Here is a 17,640-nt window from a genome sequence, read left to right as displayed (position 1 = left end):
CGCATTGACTGACGATTGGCCTATCCAATTAAAAGTTAAAATAAAGTGACCTGATGAGATTGGCCTATTGGCGATTGGCTATTCGCTATTTGTGGGCGTAGACACTTTCCTGTACTGGTATGTTCAGAATAAGGAATTACCTCAGCATCGCTTTGCGAGGTCAATGCTTATCTCCGGAGCCGCAAGCTTATATCGTCACGTATTAATAAACCATTGTATGTTGATTACCCCCTGACAATAATTTACATTATTACATTATAAACGTGTCCACAACGAGAGATGCGACATCGTGAAGGACTGTATCGCATGTACCAACCGAACACAAACGGGTGAGTAGAGCAGGTGAGCGCGGCTAGACGGGGGCGGGGAACCCTGAGGAGGATTTACCTGGTGCGGTGTCACGGTCGGGGGTTGATTTGGTACCATATTTGTGGCAGCATAGGTATGACGCTGCAAAAAACCAAAATCTCTACTACTCACCTTGCCACTAGAACCATTAGTGAGTCACCCTTTCCTCGGCGTCCTTTCGGTGCTAATACCAACGGGAATTCCCCCCTCCCCCTACCACGGTTGAGCAGATTCTTCATTTGCACCTCCGGTAATGTCATTGGGATGTAATGAGTTCACTTATGGAGAAGCTCTATACTCAGGACACGTACTTCTTTTGTGTACTGGGACCACATGTTGATATCTCATTTCCAAAATATGTGTATAGGACTCAGAAGTGGCACTGAATGCTGCAGTAGAGTAGGGTACATTTCTGGGAAAAATCCAGGTTAAGTACTAGTGTCAGTTAAACTTGACGTAGTGGAAAAGCCCAACAGTTCATACCGTCTAAACCCAAGACTCCAGCTAATGATTCCCCATAAACTACTGGGCATGTTTTTGAATGATTTACTCAGAAACTAAACCTGTGTGGCCATTGACAACTCCACAGTGGATGCACTAACACCCCTTTAGGGCATCCCAAACCTTACCAGGACTGGAACTGCTGGACACAAGAATCAAGAAACTCATCTTAAAGTCTTCGCTGTCTATTCTTTTATTTACTACTTCACTCTGTAATCCTTTCCTTAAGAAATTCAAGTATTTGTTGATAAACAAGCAAAACAATGTTTACATGGCAAGACAGAAAATATCACAAACATTTAAAAACAGTGTTCATTATCAGAATCATAATCTTAACACAACTATCAGGTTCTTTAAGGAAACAAAAAGTGTCACATCTAGGGTCATTTCTAAAACTGGAGTCCCTCCTTTATGCCACTTTCCTCCCCCCCACACACACTCTCTCTCTTTCTCTCTCTCTCTCTCTCACACACACACACACACACACACCACTCTCCCATCATCTTCTGAGCTCACCCCCCACCCCACCCACATACAAAATATCAAAGTAGGATAACAAATCAAAACTGCTCACAAAACTCAAATTACAGATTCACAGACAAACTAAAACTAACAAAAAATGTACAAATATCTGAAATAATTAAATCACATCCTATAGAAGGTTCATAGCTAAAACTCCAATTGCACACCTGCCAAATTAAACCGTTAGGAGATCCTTCTGAAGAAGGGTAGTTGTATAAAATGTTTGCGTTCAGTATCAGAACACTTTACCCATAACCCCCTCTGGTGGGGAATGGAGTTCAGTGCTGTTTTCACAGCAGCATGACATGCAAAATTTCCTCAATCCCCCACCAGCTGATGATGGCTGGTAAGGTCCTTCATAAACAGGTTAGCTCGCCCAGGCGCATTTGCGGACAACGTGTGTACCTGGCCCAAATTCTGCAATGGGGAAGAGGAGCCCTGTAACCCAGGCCACAAACGAACAGTCAGCAGCATTTTCCATCATCTCATCCACCCGTTTCCCCCTGTGGGCTCCCTGTTGTCACTGTGGCTCCTCTAATCTTCAGCGTCAGGGAGAGTGAAGCCTTACAGTACAGTGTAGCTCAGCACAGCGTATATTACAGTACAGTACAGAACAAGACCAGTATTGCATATACAAGCCAGTCTCCTTGGAGGTTTTTTGTTTGATCCCGTGAGCTTTGAGGTAATGACAAAATTCACAGCAGTTTTGCGCTGTATGTTCTCCTATGCTCTACACACACACACACACACACACACACACACCAAATTAAATGTTACCTCCGTATACCGAACAACGGAGTTCAACATACGTCAGCAAAATATTACGAACAGCACAGTACATCAGAATGCTTTCATTGGACTTTGATTACATGAATGTATAATTTAACATTAAAACACATGGCCACAACCATAGCCTACAACTAAATTTAGAGAGTAAAAGAAAATGTATTCTAAAAACCAAACTAGCAGAGGTTTCACTCCAGGATACAAGATGGCCTGACACGTTATGCCAAGTCAACTAACAGTGTTAAGAATGAGCCACAGGACCCTCAGATACACCTCAGCACAGTGAACACCAGTGATCAGCCACTCCCTAATACTCCATTTTAAAATCTTCCCCTTTAAATCTGTCACACAGATTTAAAGAGTCCCTTTCTCAAATCAGTACATCTCTCAACGAGTGGCAAATTTAATCAGTGAAATGAGCCAGAAAGCAGAGATGGAGAAATGCAGCCCTGAAACATCAGCATAGCACATGGAAGCATGGCCATGTCATGGTCTTCCACGTCACATGCCAGATGGCCATGGGGTGAAGCACAGGAGGCAGGTACAGCAGCACACAGCACAACAAAGGACTGTGCTACTCACAGCACAGGTTGCTTACAAATCACACTTCAGCGAGTAAAGGGGTCAAAGCTGAGTTGAGAGAGTGGCCAGTGGCCCCAGCACTGCACTCCAGTCCTGGCACGCTGGCCCTGGCATCCCTGCACTCAGTTTAGTTCTAAGTTCAGATGCTGAGCTTGTCCGTTTAGTGAGCTGTGCACTTTCATGGCAGAAGCAGCACAAAAAGCAGTTACCATCTTATTCCACATCCATCCTTCCAATCATCATTTCCCACTCCTCTGCTCCCTCACTGCCCCCTTCATCTCTCCTCTTTCCTGGATACTTTGGAGGAATGCCAAGCTGTGGACCTGAAAAAGGACAGAGCGTTACTCCCCCCAACCTACCAACAGGAGAAGGGTTTCACCATGGCCAGAGACGTCATGGATGATAATGTACCATGGATATTGTATGGCAATATGGACACTGACAGAACAGTGACAATGGACAGGGAGCATTTATAGTTTGGATGCTGCTGTGGAGACAGGTGTTGCCCCCTCCTTACCTGATGAAGGTCTTGAAGGCGGCGCTTTGGGGGTTGATGCACAGGGGGACACGTTTGCCCTGCTGGTGCTCAGTGATGAAGCGGTGGATGAGCTCTGAGGAGGAAGGGAGACATACAAGTGTCAGGAAGGCTGTGGCCCTATGGTTCAGACAGTAGCACGGCCCACGCACCTTTTCCCTGCCACACGGAGAGCAGGCTCTGTTCATAGCTGTGGCTGAAGGGCCGCTCAGCTGACGGCTCAAAGTCACGCGTGTAGACCCGCCCACTAGGTACTGAGTAGCAGCACTGGCACATGCAGGTGTGGTAGCGCAGTCGGCCCTCATCCAGGTAGGGGTGCGATAGGGCGTCACTGCCGGAGATTCGCTTGGCCTGGTGGATGGTACAATAAGCAGTCAGAACCAGGACTAACACAATTTGGACCTGCGGAGCATGCAGACAGATTTAAAGAAAGAAGAGTGCAAAGGAGCAGAGCTGATAAACAACCCCCCCTCACAAAAGCATTTAAATCCAGCTAATTTATTACTCACAGGATCAAAGACCAGCATTCGGCACAGCAGGTGAACGGCCTCGTGGGTAGCACCATCGGACAGCATGTACAAGACTGACAGAGAAGGCTGGGGGGGGGGCAGTACGTGTCAGACCAGTTTCACCATTCTTCACTACTACACTTCTTGCCTATTAACTTTTTTTCTGGGGTGCATCTAAGTAAATAAGCTTTCTAACATGCTTTCTGCACAAGCCAGTGAAAGGTCTTCAATCTTAAGAACAAAGGATCACATCTACATCAGGCAAAGAGCCTGTCCCAACTGAGTATCCATAGCAATCCAAAGTAGGCAGAGCCATGGGGCTTTGGGTGTGTGTGTGTCACTCACCGGCTTCTGGGGGCCCCTCAGGATATGTGCCCGTGCCCCCTCGCAGGCAGACGCCATGGCTGACAAAGGGGGTGTGCCCAGAAGATCTGTGATGAGGTCCAGCTAAGGTGGGGGGGGGGGGGGGGTGTTTGGCATCATGAGGACTCAGCAGGAACGTAAAGTGCTGCACGTGGCATGTCATACACTAAAGGGGTGTCACCATTGGCACACTCACCATATTTTTGTTTACTAAATTATTGTGTTAGACACAAAGGGACCCACCCACACCCCAGCCCAACCTGTGAAGTACCTGCTGGATGGGGGTCTGGGCCTGAAACAGGATACGCCGTCCCAGCAACTCAGCGAAAATGCAACCCACAGACCAGACGTCGATGGCCGCGCTGTAGTGCCGGCTGCCCATAAGAACCTCTGGGGCCCGGTAGTACTGTGTCACCACCTCCTGGGTCATGTGACGAGATGGGTCCGGCTCTTCCACCCGGGCCAGTCCAAAATCACATATCTGAGACCACAGGATGATTTGGGAAATAACATTTGACTACAAAACAGGAATGTGATTTACAGTGAGGTTGACGTGACATTGAGTTTACACTCAATATAAATCTATAGTTACCACTGTATGTCAGTCAGTAGGATGACTGCGTGAAACGAGGACCCCATTATAGCATCTAGAATGGAGCAGCTAAGTGACAGGAGAGTGTTTTCCCACACTTTCAAAATTAAGTTTTAGGGTGTGTTGGCAGGACAATAGCAGAGGCATGCCGAGAACAGTACCTTTAGAAGACAGTTGCTGTTGACCAGAAGGTTCCCAGGTTTAATGTCTCTGTGCAGGATTCCAGCAGAGTGCAGGTACTTGAGCCCTGGGGACCAAGGTAGCATCACCATTAATGTCACGTCACTTGCATCGTATACAGGATGTGGCCTCAATTGATTTCACATACAAGGTTACGGAATCCAGTAGTATGCTTTACATCCTTTGATTTCCGTACGTCACCAAGAACCATATTAAATGATCACAAGATGCACTTATTTTCAGAAACTACTCAACATCACTAATAAACAATGATTCACACACAACACTGCAGCAGAAGGATAATGGATTCTCTGTAGCTCTAAACATTTGAAGCACGGTTCAGCTTAAAATGGAGTTCTGAACAGGACTTCAATCTTAATGTCTGAGAAGGTCAGGCAATTATTCTGACAGATGAAGAATTCTATTGTATAATATAGCAGTGACCTATTTCTGGTTTATTTTTAACCCCAAACCAGAGACTGGCTCATAAACCCAAAACTGATGCTCCAAGTTCAACCTGATTAAAAACCCACAAATGTCACTTTCATGGAAATAAAGAAGACTTGACACATTTAAATCTGCACTCAATTATCTCCCAAATAACCAAGTGGATCTGATAAATCCTCAAAGGCTTTGTATATTGCCTCACCTCTGAGTATCTGGTAAAGGAAAACTTTCACATGGTCTGTGGTGAGCGGCTGTGGGGACACAATGACCTTATGGAGGTCACTCTGCATCAGCTCCGTAATGACATAGCTGCGAGGTCTAGGTGAAGGAAACACACTGCCACTGCATACAAAATATGACCCAAGAGGCCATGGTGGGGAGACTGTCAAGAGCGATAGCAGGGAGAAAAGTATACCCAACATAAAACTGCAAGTAAAAGGACAGTCAGAAAGGCAGGTAAACATGGGAGAGGACTTCTCAGCAAAAGGATACATTTCCTCAAAGCAGTCAATCTGGGGAGGCTGAAGAATATCAAGGGCTGACAGAACCTGCAGAAACAGCACAGTCATATCTTCACTCTTACTTGGCTGCACACACAGCTCTTAAGCTGTATACAGTCTAGCTACATGGATACACAGGAACACAGCACATTACAGTATGCTGTTCTCCATTTCTCTGTATTCTTTACCCCATTTCTGTACAGGGCACAGAGCCCAAATTCTCACATTATCATGTTTGAAGAAGCAGAGCATCCTTAGCTCCCTGAAGACCCTCTTGCAAGACACCAGGTTCTGGAAGACGTTAGGCATCTTCTTCAGAGCCACTCTCCTCCCATCTCGGGGGTCTGTCACTGACCTGGGGCAAGAAGTGTTCACAGTAATATTGCAGTGTTCCTAAATCCTGGGGCACATATAAGATAAGATCATGCAAAACACGCTTGCACGAATGAGTCAGAGGTCAGATGGAGAACCTATTTGCATGTAGACATTTAAATTTATTTGGATACTCAATTTACTCACCAAACCACACCAAAAGCTCCATATCCAATAGGTCGGTCTGGCTCCATTTCAGCGGGGCTCGGCACCTCGCTAGCGGTGTTGCTATGGGGCTGTGGAACAGCGGCTCCTCCCCCCGTACCTCCCCCTAGCGCAGCCGGGTGGCGAGGGGTTCCGGCTGGCGCAGCTGGCCCACTCGAGCTCGGGGTGGCGCCGAGGCCCGCCGAGGTAGTGCCGGTCGAAGAGTTGACGCAGAAGTATTTGTGGCCTAAATCAGCCCCCGGAAACAAGTTGCCGCACACAGACTGGCGGCTGGTACCGTGAAACGCCATTTTAAATAGCCAGTGATTAAATCACGCCGACGTTTTGTACATTACAAGCGATAAAACGATGCAGGGGCTCGTCGATCCTTTCTGCAAGACGGCCGTCTGCTGCGGCTTGGCCGCTCAGCCTAAAGCAGCGGATGTAAACAATGGCCCATCACTGCTAACGCTAGTTAGCCTTGCGAGTTAGCCGAATGGCACATCCACGGTCCTTTAAAAGTCGCCACACGGCGTATCACGCTGAGACACTCCCCGAAAGGCACAGTCTGTGTCTGCGGCGCCGCACGGGCAGCCGGCCGGCCTGAATCGGGCTCCACGGAGCCAGCTAGCTAGCCGGTGCCATGGCCGCTAGCTAACGCCCGGCACAGCACACTCATCTGCGGACGGTGCGGCTGAAGAAATGCTTCAGAGTATCCATGTCGGTTTTTTTACAAGCCAGTCACGCCATTGTCAAAAGCTAACGGACGTTCGAAACTGACAGTTTAGTCTGATATTTAAAGTGATTATCGCATTGTTAGCATCTAGCACTAGCCTCGAGCAAGTTTCGCGTTGTTCCAGTCAAAGCAAGACCCTTATAGAAATACTATTTACCCGCAGCAGATGACCCGGGTACCGCTAAGTGCCCTTAGTTATTTTAGAAATATCTTATCCTGCTCTGTAAGCAGACATCCTCTGGATAGCAAGTTACGGTTCCAATGACCTACTTTTTACAGTAGAAAACGTCGAGCCGCTTCTACCTGAATACCTATAAAAACGACACGAAACTGCAGTAAATTGCAAATGCGAGGCGTCCGTACTGCGGCGGGGTACAGGCGCACCTACAGACAGCCCCACTCCAGCAGCAGTTCGTTCAGGCGATCCGCGACTAGTGTTTCATTTCATCACACTCATCTCCCCGACTCCCTCAAAATCAGCTGTGTGCAAGAGTGGCCGACAGCATATGAGGGAGAGTGATGGTGGGAGGAGAAGTTGGGGGGATGGAGGAAAAAAAGCGAAAGATTAAAGAACAGCGGTGGGGGAGGGGTTCCTCCGATATAAACAATGGAGGCAAATTGGCAGGGTTCCGTGTATCGCAGAAGTGTCTAGAAACGGATTACTGCGTTATTTTGCCTTTTGGATGAAGGGGCGGCACATCTGGGAAATGCAATAATACATTAAATATTTTGGCCCTGCATAAAGCGTTTCACCCGGTAACACTCCGCCGTGATGCTGTGTGGTTCACTGGGCGCAGAACAAGGCAGTCAACGAAAGTGCAACCTTGATTGGTTATCCGTTATCGTGATTATGTGCAAGGATGCAGCCAGACACCTAACCCAGTGTAAATGTTATTATTATTGATGCAGCGTTCATATATACAGGGATTAATACATAATATTATAGCAACACAAACACTGGAGTGGCATTAAACAAGCGTTAACAGGTACAGATGAACCAATGTCACACATCCTGACACACGTTCACAATATAACTTTTCTGTTCATTTTAACTTAAGGCTAACAAATTAACATCAATAATAACAATGACTGTAGAAGGCAACTGACAATAGCTTAAATCTGTATGTACATACAGACGTGGTAAATTTATGCAGGTCCTCCGTATTTTCAATTTACTGATAATAGTGTAGAGTAGCTCAGGGTTAAATAGTACTGCACAGTACCAGTCAGCAACCCATTAAAGTATTTCAACAGAGGTGGACAGATTACATTGAATACAGATTTGATCAAATTCACTCCCAGACTCCCATTTCACTTCTGTCTTTTGCCACTGTTAATGACTGAAACATGAAGTGAGGGCTTTCTGGTATCATGTACTGTATTTAAATGTATTTTAATATCTATTTGTTTATTCTTCTTCTCCCAGTAGACCGTTACCATCATAGCTGGGAGCAACCCTCAACCAGTCAGTGACGAAGTACAAGACATTAAAAAAAAATCCAGACGCTACATTAAAATATATACAGGTATATATATTAAAAAGTCAGTTACACTGTGTTTGACAAAGCCCTACCTAGTTATCAACTGGTACCTCTCCAGGGGAAGCAGTCCCTTTCAATAAGAAGTCATCCTAATGCAACTTCGATTTCTCTATTATTTGAAGTGATCATTTTTGCTTTGTTTGTGAGTAGACCAGAGTAGCTGACATAAGTTACCTATCAAATATTTATTAGAGAGAATAAATATTTGCTAAGCCTTCCCGAGAGAGCAGTTTTGGTCCAAATGTAGGATTGAGTCCGTACCATCCAGGACAGCTCCATCTCAATTGTCACTACCTCCACCTGGCTCCAGTGACGTCATCGCATTGGCAGGCTCATGGACGGACCAGCGAGGTCTGCTTTGCTATGCTACGCTATCTGGCTGAGTCTGGATCCAAAAGTGAAAAAACAAGGCAGTAACAATAAAGGAGAAGGACTCTCATGTTGTGTGGTTTAACATCCTAACAGAATATGGGGGCAGTGTGTGGCTCAGTGGGCTAAGCCTGTGTGCCTGTGATCAGAAGGTTGCCAGTTCAAACCCAGCCTCAGCACGTCTGCAGGTCCTTGAGTAAGACTCTTAACCCCCAGCTCCCTGGGCGCTGCTATGGGAGGCTGCCCTTCACACACAACTTACTTTACAAAAAAGAGCAAGTTGAGGGAGGTGTAAAGATAATTTCCCCAAGGGGATCAATAAAGTATCTATTATTATTATTATCTGAGCCTACAGAGAATGGTGAGAGTGCAGAATGAAGAACACCGCTCATCTCAAAAACACGCCATGCGTGTGCAGCAACAGCCAGTGCTTCACCTGTGAGTGTGTACACACCTCTGCCCGGATCTTTTTCCTAGCGAGTGATTGGCTTCACCCTCCTGTTTCTCTCTGTCATCTTGTTCCACCCCCCCAGCCCCGCTAGCTGTGAGGCTGGGGAGCAATCCCAGAGCAGTCCGAAACCAGAAGTCCCACTGCACCTGTGCTCCCGCATGCGCTGAGGGACACGGTGCTGCTGGGGGCCGAGGTGGTGGGTGGCACAGGACTGGTGGCAGCTTGTGGGTCGCTCTGGGCTGTGCGGTGTGTGCCCATGTGACCCTGCAGCTGCGTGGGGGTCTTGCACTGCACCCCGCACAACTGGCACAGGAGAACCCCCCCGGGGCCGGTACCCCCAAAACCGCCCCTCTGGCCCTCGCTTTCCTTCCACTCCTGGCCGTGGTGCTTCTGAGCGTGGACACGCAGGTACGTCAAGGTGGTGAAACCTGGTCCCAGAGAAAACAATAGGAGTTACCAGAGACACTTGCAGACTGTGCACATGGTCAAGGTCCATGCCAAGAAATAAAATGAGTGAAGCAGGCCTTGCCAATGGAACCCAGAACACACAATCAGTCTGCGTTTGAGATTGACATATACATTCAAACAGGGCTTCAATAAATAATAATAATTGATACTTTATTGAAATTCTATTGATATTTTATAGAACTTGCTCTTTGTAGCCACCTGTTGCAGTGGCCAGGTAGCTGGAGGTTAAGGATCTTGCTCAAGGACCTGCAGACATGCCAAAGCTGGGTTCAAACTGGTGACCTTCTAATCACAGACACACAGGCTTAGCCCACTGAGCCACGTGCTGCCCCACGTATAACAGAGCTAATGATCCTATTAATCAGCAGCGGAACACATTCTGAAGTGATTTTAACAGTGGTTTAATGTAATGGCTACATTCAAGGACTCATTCCTTGTACTTGAACCTCAGTTGAAATCAGACACATGCAGCACAGATGGTCTCCATCCGTCTAAGTACAGATATTTTATGGGTTCCACTGAAATAAAGGTAGCTGATTAGTGATTATGAGAAAGACCTTGGTGTGTATGTTGATGCTTCCATGTCCCACTCTCGCTAGTGTGGGGCAATAAAAAAGGCCAATAGGATGTTGGGTTACATCTCTAGGTGTCAAGGGAAGTGACTCTATGATTATAGAATTCCTTGGTAAGACCACACCTAGAATATTGTGTGCAGGTTTGGTCACGCTACCTTGGAAAGAGTGCAACGTAGGGCTACAAGAATGATTCCTGGTCTTATGAGGAGAGGTTAGCTGAACTGAATCTATTTAGCCTCGAGCAAAGGAGACTAAGGGGGGACATGATCCAGGTGTATAAGATTCTAACAGGTCTGGATGCTGTTTAGCCAAATGGCTACTTCAATATTAGTTCAAATACTAGAACTCGTGGCCATAAGTGGAAATTAGCGGGAGAACATTAAAATGAATTTGAGAAAGCACTTCTTTACACAGCGTGTAGTTTGAGTATGGAATAGTCTTCCTGTTAGTGTAGTGCAAGCTAAAACCCTGGGGTCCTTTAAATCAGAGCTAGATATGATTTTAACAATTCAGAGATATTATTTAAGTTCTCCCCAAACAAGCTTGATAGGCCGAATGGCCTCCTCTCGTTTGTAAATTTCTTATGTTCTTATGTATGTCTACTTGGATACAGAAAACAAAGGCAAACTTACTGCGGTTACAGAGGTGGCAGGAGTGGTGCTGCGACTGGTCGTGCACTCGCATGTGATCGGTAATGTAGGCAGCAGACAGCAGCTTCCCGCAGATGTGACATGGCACCTTCTCTTCATGCCGGATCATGTGAGCGCGCAGGCGGTCCCGTGTGGCGAAGGCAGACTCGCACGTCTGCACGCCACGCCCAGCGCAACCAGAGAGCACATGCGGTGAAACATGGACAAGTGGCTCATTTACAAACACAGGTCAAGGACCAGAGGGTAATCGAGCAGTATAGAGAGAGGAGTGGTTACCTCACACTTAAATGGTCTCTCGGTGGAGTGGACTTGTCTGACATGGCTGTTGAGGTGGTCCGGCCTGAGACAACAGAAGCAGCTAGTTAGACAAAGCAGGGTCCAAGGTCCCGGGGGTGGCTTAACATGTCAAGCACACGCCTGGACAGCCTTACTGTACCGTGAGAAGCCTTTGGCGCAGTGGGGGCACACGTAGGGCTTCTCAACACCACCCTGGTGTGAGCGCACATGGTAACTCATGCGGTCTTTCCGCTTAAAGCGCTGCTGGCAGATGGGGCAGGAGTAGGGCTTTTCGTCCGAATGGGACAGCCGGTGCCGATTCAGGTGGTACACGTCCCGAAAGGCCTTTCCACAGGCTTCGCAGGCGTGGTTCTTGCGTACAGGGGTTGCGCTCGTATTTGGGTTTGGCTGACGCTGTGAAGTGAGGCATGGTTATGGTTACTGTTCTCTCCAGTGCTCTAAGGGCGTCCCCTACAGGTATCAGCACCTGCTCTGATAATGTGCAGGATCCAAACACTGGGCTGCTTAAATGACTTTCGGTGCTGATAGCACGCAATGATCCCACCATTTTTCAATGGCGGGCTTTTCTCATTATAAGTTAACAAAATGGTCATGATCAACGTTTAATGTCTGACATGCATGTCAAAACATCCCCTACATGGAGATCAATTCTATGCACATACAGTACAAACCCAAAACCTGCCAATTAGCACAATTTCACAACAGCCTGTGGCACTGCTGCACACATATACTCATAAACCAACCTGCCCCATTGCCCCAGTAACCACGACAGCTGACGGAGGAACAGATGCAGCCATGGTGACTGCTGCTGTGGTGATAGATACGGAAATGGGTTGTACATCCTGGGTGCCAAGAATTGGCTGGTGAGGGACAGACTCAGGAGTGGGATGGGGAACAGAGAGGTGCAGCAGGGAAAGAGGGACAGTGGTCCTCCCTGCTCCAGCTTGCAGCCCCTTCACACTGTCGTCCCTCATCACTCGATCCTTCATTCGGATGCCTGTGTGGACTGACTGGTGCCGACGGAGGTTGTAGCTATTCTTGAACTGTTTGTTACAGAGCGGGCAGATGTGAGCGGCACGTGAGGGACGAGACACGGGTTTCACTGAGTGAGAGAGAGAGAGAGAGAGAGGGGGAGGAAGAAGGGGGCAGTCAGCTCCAGCCACAGAGCTCAAATTAGCAGAGCAGGCACCTGGAGGCTCTCCTCTTCACCCCTTCTCACCAGGTAAAGGTTCCTCATTTAGAGCAGCGGTGTCCACCGTCGAGGGGGGTGTGGCTATGTGTTCAGTAGGCGGGTTCTGCACTGATCCCGTAAGTTCTGGGAGGAGATCTGATTGGAGAGTTGTCTCTGCTTGGGTTTGGGTAGGTGGTGTCTTAAAAAGGCCAAAAGAATCACTTAAAAAACTCTGCAAAACTCAGAACCCTGGGACCTCTGCTGTTTCTACATGCACACTTACTACACGTTGTGTTTTTATTTTAACCATACGGGTCTCAACTTATGATCATTTTGTTAGTAATCTGTCCATTTGAACATGTCATTTAGACATAACCGAACTCCAGAAAAATGCAACAGTGCATGTGAGATTTTATTTTGACAACAAGGCTCATATTTGTATTCTTCAAAAAAACGCGACGTCGGCGATATTCATGCAATAGTCCAACATGCGTTCATATCAACGGCGCTTACTGACAGAAAACAAAGCACAGCATGCGATTTTCCACAACTCACCTGAAATAAAAAATTACTCCAAGCCGCATCCATTTTGAACTGTAGTCAGAGTAATAGTTATCAAAAATATTTTTGCATTTAGTATCATTAAACAAACTCGTGGTTTGTCCGTCTTCGTAATACAGTCCTTATTAAGGGTTCATAACTTCTAGCTGCCGACGGAATAAAAACACCATTTCGTCCAAGAGTATAACGCATTAAAATTAACTGAGTAAAATGAACAGCAAACGCCAGTTCATCAGAATATTACCGTAACCGCTGTTTTCTGTCAGCAGCCGCTTGCTAGCTAATATTACTGTCACAGCTTTCATTCATATCAACTAAAATATTCCCCCTACAATTTTCCTTTGAAAGTCCACATTATTAGTTTTACTTGACTAACCTAACCATTCGGTCATCTGCCTAATAATAACCAGCGATGGATATTGGCTGGTTAGGTAGAAGACATTTTGTTTTTAACTTTTGTAAGCTGAGCCACACGAAACCCCCGCAAACATTAAATACAACCAAAACCTAAGAGTGCATCATTTTAACTGTCTGGTCATACTTCAGCTAGCTAGCTACCAACACAAGGCATAAGCTGTTGTTCATTCAAATCATGCAAAAATGCGATTGTTTAAGTGAAAAATACATATTAATAGATTTTAAAAGTTACGAAATATAATTAGCCTGTTCCCTTAGAATGCTCTTTTAGAAAAAATGTTTGTTTTATTTCAATTTTATATTATCACCGCCAGGCCGGGCGGGTGTTTATTAAAGCCTCGGTGTTGCGTGAAGTCTTGGCCCCGGCTAAAGCGCTCCCCTCCGGCCACAACCCGTCACTCCGCCTCGGGTGTTCAATTGAGAAGATGTCATCTTTCTTTTTTTTTTCTCTATCTCTCTCCCTCCCTCCCTTTTTCCTTCTTTTCTTTTTTTATCTCTTCTTTTCTCCCCCCTCAGTTTCTCCCTCACCGCGATGTCCCCCTTATTTTAAAGGGAAAGTATTCAATCCGCTCGCCCCCCCGCCATCCGTCGGCCTCCTTCGCCGCGCGCGCTGCCGTCACCTTCCTGCGGCCCCCACCCCCTCCCGTCACGAATTTGGCCGATGGAAATTGTCGAAGTGGAACACCGCCGCAGCTCAATAATAATAACCCATTTTGCAGCTGGAAAAAAAAATCATGCTAACCTGCGCAGCAGCTGAAATATGTGACGGCAAATGTTAATTTCAGCCCTGTCTTTCTCAATCAATACACAATTACTGAGAAAATGCATTCAATAAGAATAGTACAGGTGTATTTGCAACCCGAACTTTACGTCTCCTCTTCGTGCAAACTTAATACAGCTTAAGATCCGGTAATTCTGACCAATACGTCTTTATTAGAGCAGGATACAGCATTTTTACTTCACAGAATTTCAACAGTACTCTTCTATTTTCATGACAGGCACCCAACGTAAAAATAAATAAATAAAAAGATGAAAATGATATAATTTTTCTCTACCCAGCGTTCTCAAATATAACTTAACAAATAAAGCTCACTCCTGTCACAGAAGCAAATATCTATAATCTCTATAACGGAGCAAGTTTTGTGCATTCATAAAGCGTATAGGGAAGAGACTCGGATGGTCACTCCCGACTTTAAGTCTAACCAACTAGTAACAATCTATTTCTATTACTTAATCGGCAGATCACATTGGTAACCTTACTCTTTATAAAATGAAGGGAATGAATGTACTCAGTCTTAAAAAGATCTACAAATGACCATAACGTCAAACGAAAATCACAATTACAAATTCATTAATAATAAAATAATAATAAATCAGTGAAATGCGGGTGGAATTGACTCAAAGCTTCTAAGCTGCTCTATGTTGTTATACCTTTTATCCTTCGTCTGCATCATCCCTATCGGCCGTCTTCCTGCTAAACCCTGCTTTCCGGTTTAATCAGCCCCATCAATTTCATTTCGCCGCCCAAACTTTCCCTGCGCCTCCCGTTACTACTGTTGCCGGTCTGTGGGTTTACGCGGCTTTCCTGTGAAGTGCACGCCGCAGCTAATCGTTATAATTTATATAAGACTTGAACAGATACAATTTTTTCCAATAAAAACTGTCAATATAATACTTAACATAAATACGTGGACTCTTGTATTATAAACAAAAACCATAAAAAGCCAAATATCTTTGTTGATGTTTCACAGCCTTATGTAAAAGGTCCCTACATTTGCCTTACAATTCACCTTTCTTGATTATTTACTATCCACCATTTTTATTTTCCAGGTGCTGCCAAACTGCACCCCCAACCATGCATCTCATTCCAGCCAGTCTGTCTGTCTCTCAGTTATCCTTTCTTCTTTCCACCTCTCTCTCTGCAAGGTCGATGGCAGCCATGTTCCTGGACGCGGTAATCAGGTGTAGCAGGCTGATCCCAGACTTCATCAGAGACACGACGCCACAGACGCCCAGCAGCCACAGGAACCATGCTGCCAGACGGGGGAGAACAGCATCACAAAGAGCACTCCGTGGAACATGGCATTGGAGGGAGAGACGGAGAGAGGGAGAGGCAGAAGGGAAGGAGAAAGAGAGGCAGAGGGAGAGAAAGAGAGTGACACAGAGATACTGAAGGAAAGACAAAGGGGGAGACTAGGAAAGAGTGAGAATAACCAAGGTAGAAAGAGAGGGAGAGAGAGACAGGCATAAGGAAAGACAAAAGGATGGAGAATGGCAGAAGGAAAAGGGAGAGAGAGGGAAGGATGAAGAGGTTCAGGAGTGACGGCGACTGGCTCACCCTGTGGCTCCTCCAGGAGGTGCAGGATGTACAGGAGGCAGTAGAAGAGTTCATTGCCCATGCACATGAAGAACAGCACCGGCTGTGGGGGGTGGGGTCAGTCAGCATGGGAGCAGCATCATCATCCCCTTGGTGTGTGTGTCTGACGCTCTTACCCGAGAGGTGTAGTACAGCCGCAGAACAGGGTTCCCAGACAGATCGATGGCCTTGTGGCTAGATGCTCCCTTCATGATGGAACTAAAGAGGGTGAGAGGATGATCGTCAGAAGGGAACAACAAAATAAAACAACACGACAGAGAGAGGAATGGTGGATTGTTTCCAACCCTGGAAAAAAGCAACACATGTCTCAGACTGCACGATTACGGAGTATTTTGGGGCTGCTACCTGTGCAGATGCAGCCAGTGACTGGCGACATCCAGGCTCATGCTGAGCTGAAAGAGGAAGGTGAACGAGGGATAGAGCAGAGCCAGGTTCACCAGCAGGCACATTGTAGCACAGCGGTCCGTCAGCATGTCCAGCATGGCCCCGAATTTGGTACCTGCACAAGGGAACACACAAGCCAGGGAGAGCGGGAGGAGTGGAATACAAGCCACAGTACACAACCATAGCCAGCCAGCACACTGGCACCGAGTCCAGCACCTACCTTGGTTGAGAGCTCTGGCAGCATGGCCATCAAAGGCATCTAGCAAGGCGCTAAGCAGGTAGAAGAACATCGCCGGCACTGGATAGGATGGCATGAGGTAGAAAGCCAGTAGGGCTAGCGCGATCCGGGCATAGCCTAGGAGAAGGAGCAGATACGGAGCACCACGATGACATTTCCCAGCACAGTGCCAGAATATTCATTTACGGAAACTCAATGTTTACATCACTAATTGGCGCGTCGTTTAACACGTACTACCTGTAATGCCTAACACCGCAAAAAACACACAAACCTAGCTTGGATAGCCAAAAGCAGGAACTTAAAGGAGAAAGCTAAAACATTTAACATTCTACAAGCTTCTCCGCTTGACGTAGATACTGGAAGAACCTATTTAAATGGGTCGCGATCTATGTGTAGCGCCAGACGCATCAACTCACCTATCAAATTGGGGACAAACAAAAAAATGTTTTCCTCCGTCATTATAGCTATGGTTTTAAGTTTATATAATACTTTCTGTCTCCTACTGTTTCCTCCGAAACACTAAAACACTGTGCCCCCTTCGCCGCTCTAGCGCGAAATCAGGCAAGCTTCCGGAGCGGTGTAAACGTCAGTAGACCATCCCTTTAAGGGACCCAAATTTCTCCGGCCTCCATTTTGAAAACGACAAGGGGACAAGTACGCGGTGGAGCGCCTTTAAATTTGTAGTCCAGCTGGAGAACTCGCGCGATGTTTGCCTAAACGGCAAAGAGCTTCTTTCGTCAAAATCAGGGGCAGGCAGTCTTATCCAGAAAAGGCCATTGTGCGTGCAGGTTTTCACTGCAACTCCCTAATTAGAAAACTGATTAGCTGAAGAGTTCTCAGGCCTGGATTTAAACAGCTGTCCTAAAGGTTATCCCAAAAACTTGCACAAACACTGGCCCTTTGAGGATATGATTACCTTCCCCTGCTCTAAATCAATTCTTAACCATAGCAAAGGAACATGGTCTATGCTTTTGACTTAAGCGTACGCAGTAGAGCATCAAAGCACGTACTGGAAATGAGACGT

General features: G+C 46.5%; 3 protein-coding genes across 3 annotated transcripts; all 3 read right to left on the bottom strand.

The window, feature by feature from the left end:
- Positions 1-1,018: 1,018 nt before the first annotated feature.
- nlk1 (nemo-like kinase, type 1) lies at positions 1,019-7,697 on the bottom strand. The gene is made up of 11 exons (XM_023792298.2): positions 6,385-7,697; positions 6,091-6,220; positions 5,858-5,913; positions 5,568-5,674; positions 4,900-4,985; positions 4,418-4,627; positions 4,129-4,230; positions 3,784-3,870; positions 3,427-3,625; positions 3,257-3,350; positions 1,019-3,062 (listed from the first exon to the last, which is right to left on the bottom strand). The coding sequence occupies exons 1-11, from the start codon at positions 6,690-6,692 to the stop codon at positions 3,014-3,016; spliced, it is 1,428 nt and encodes a 475-aa protein (XP_023648066.1). The 5' UTR covers positions 6,693-7,697; the 3' UTR covers positions 1,019-3,013.
- Positions 7,698-7,995: 298 nt separating this feature from the next.
- LOC111833737 (myc-associated zinc finger protein) lies at positions 7,996-14,232 on the bottom strand. The gene is made up of 7 exons (XM_023792299.2): positions 13,195-14,232; positions 12,688-12,838; positions 12,212-12,570; positions 11,608-11,861; positions 11,448-11,511; positions 11,154-11,325; positions 7,996-9,906 (listed from the first exon to the last, which is right to left on the bottom strand). Exons 1-7 carry the CDS (start codon positions 13,225-13,227, stop codon positions 9,566-9,568), a joined length of 1,374 nt encoding a protein of 457 aa, XP_023648067.1. The 5' UTR covers positions 13,228-14,232; the 3' UTR covers positions 7,996-9,565.
- A 298-nt stretch (positions 14,233-14,530) lies between these two features.
- On the bottom strand, positions 14,531-17,246 carry cdipt (CDP-diacylglycerol--inositol 3-phosphatidyltransferase (phosphatidylinositol synthase)). The gene is made up of 6 exons (XM_023792319.2): positions 17,033-17,246; positions 16,599-16,733; positions 16,340-16,493; positions 16,111-16,192; positions 15,956-16,037; positions 14,531-15,650 (listed from the first exon to the last, which is right to left on the bottom strand). Exons 1-6 carry the CDS (start codon positions 17,073-17,075, stop codon positions 15,505-15,507), a joined length of 642 nt encoding a protein of 213 aa, XP_023648087.1. The 5' UTR covers positions 17,076-17,246; the 3' UTR covers positions 14,531-15,504.
- Between the last annotated feature and the right edge of the window lie 394 nt (positions 17,247-17,640).

This window comes from Paramormyrops kingsleyae, chromosome 22 (genome assembly GCF_048594095.1).
Source record: "Paramormyrops kingsleyae isolate MSU_618 chromosome 22, PKINGS_0.4, whole genome shotgun sequence".
Taxonomy (NCBI): domain Eukaryota; kingdom Metazoa; phylum Chordata; class Actinopteri; order Osteoglossiformes; family Mormyridae; genus Paramormyrops; species Paramormyrops kingsleyae.
Note: the sequence above shows the minus strand (reverse complement) of the source record. Positions and strands in the feature narration are given on the sequence as shown.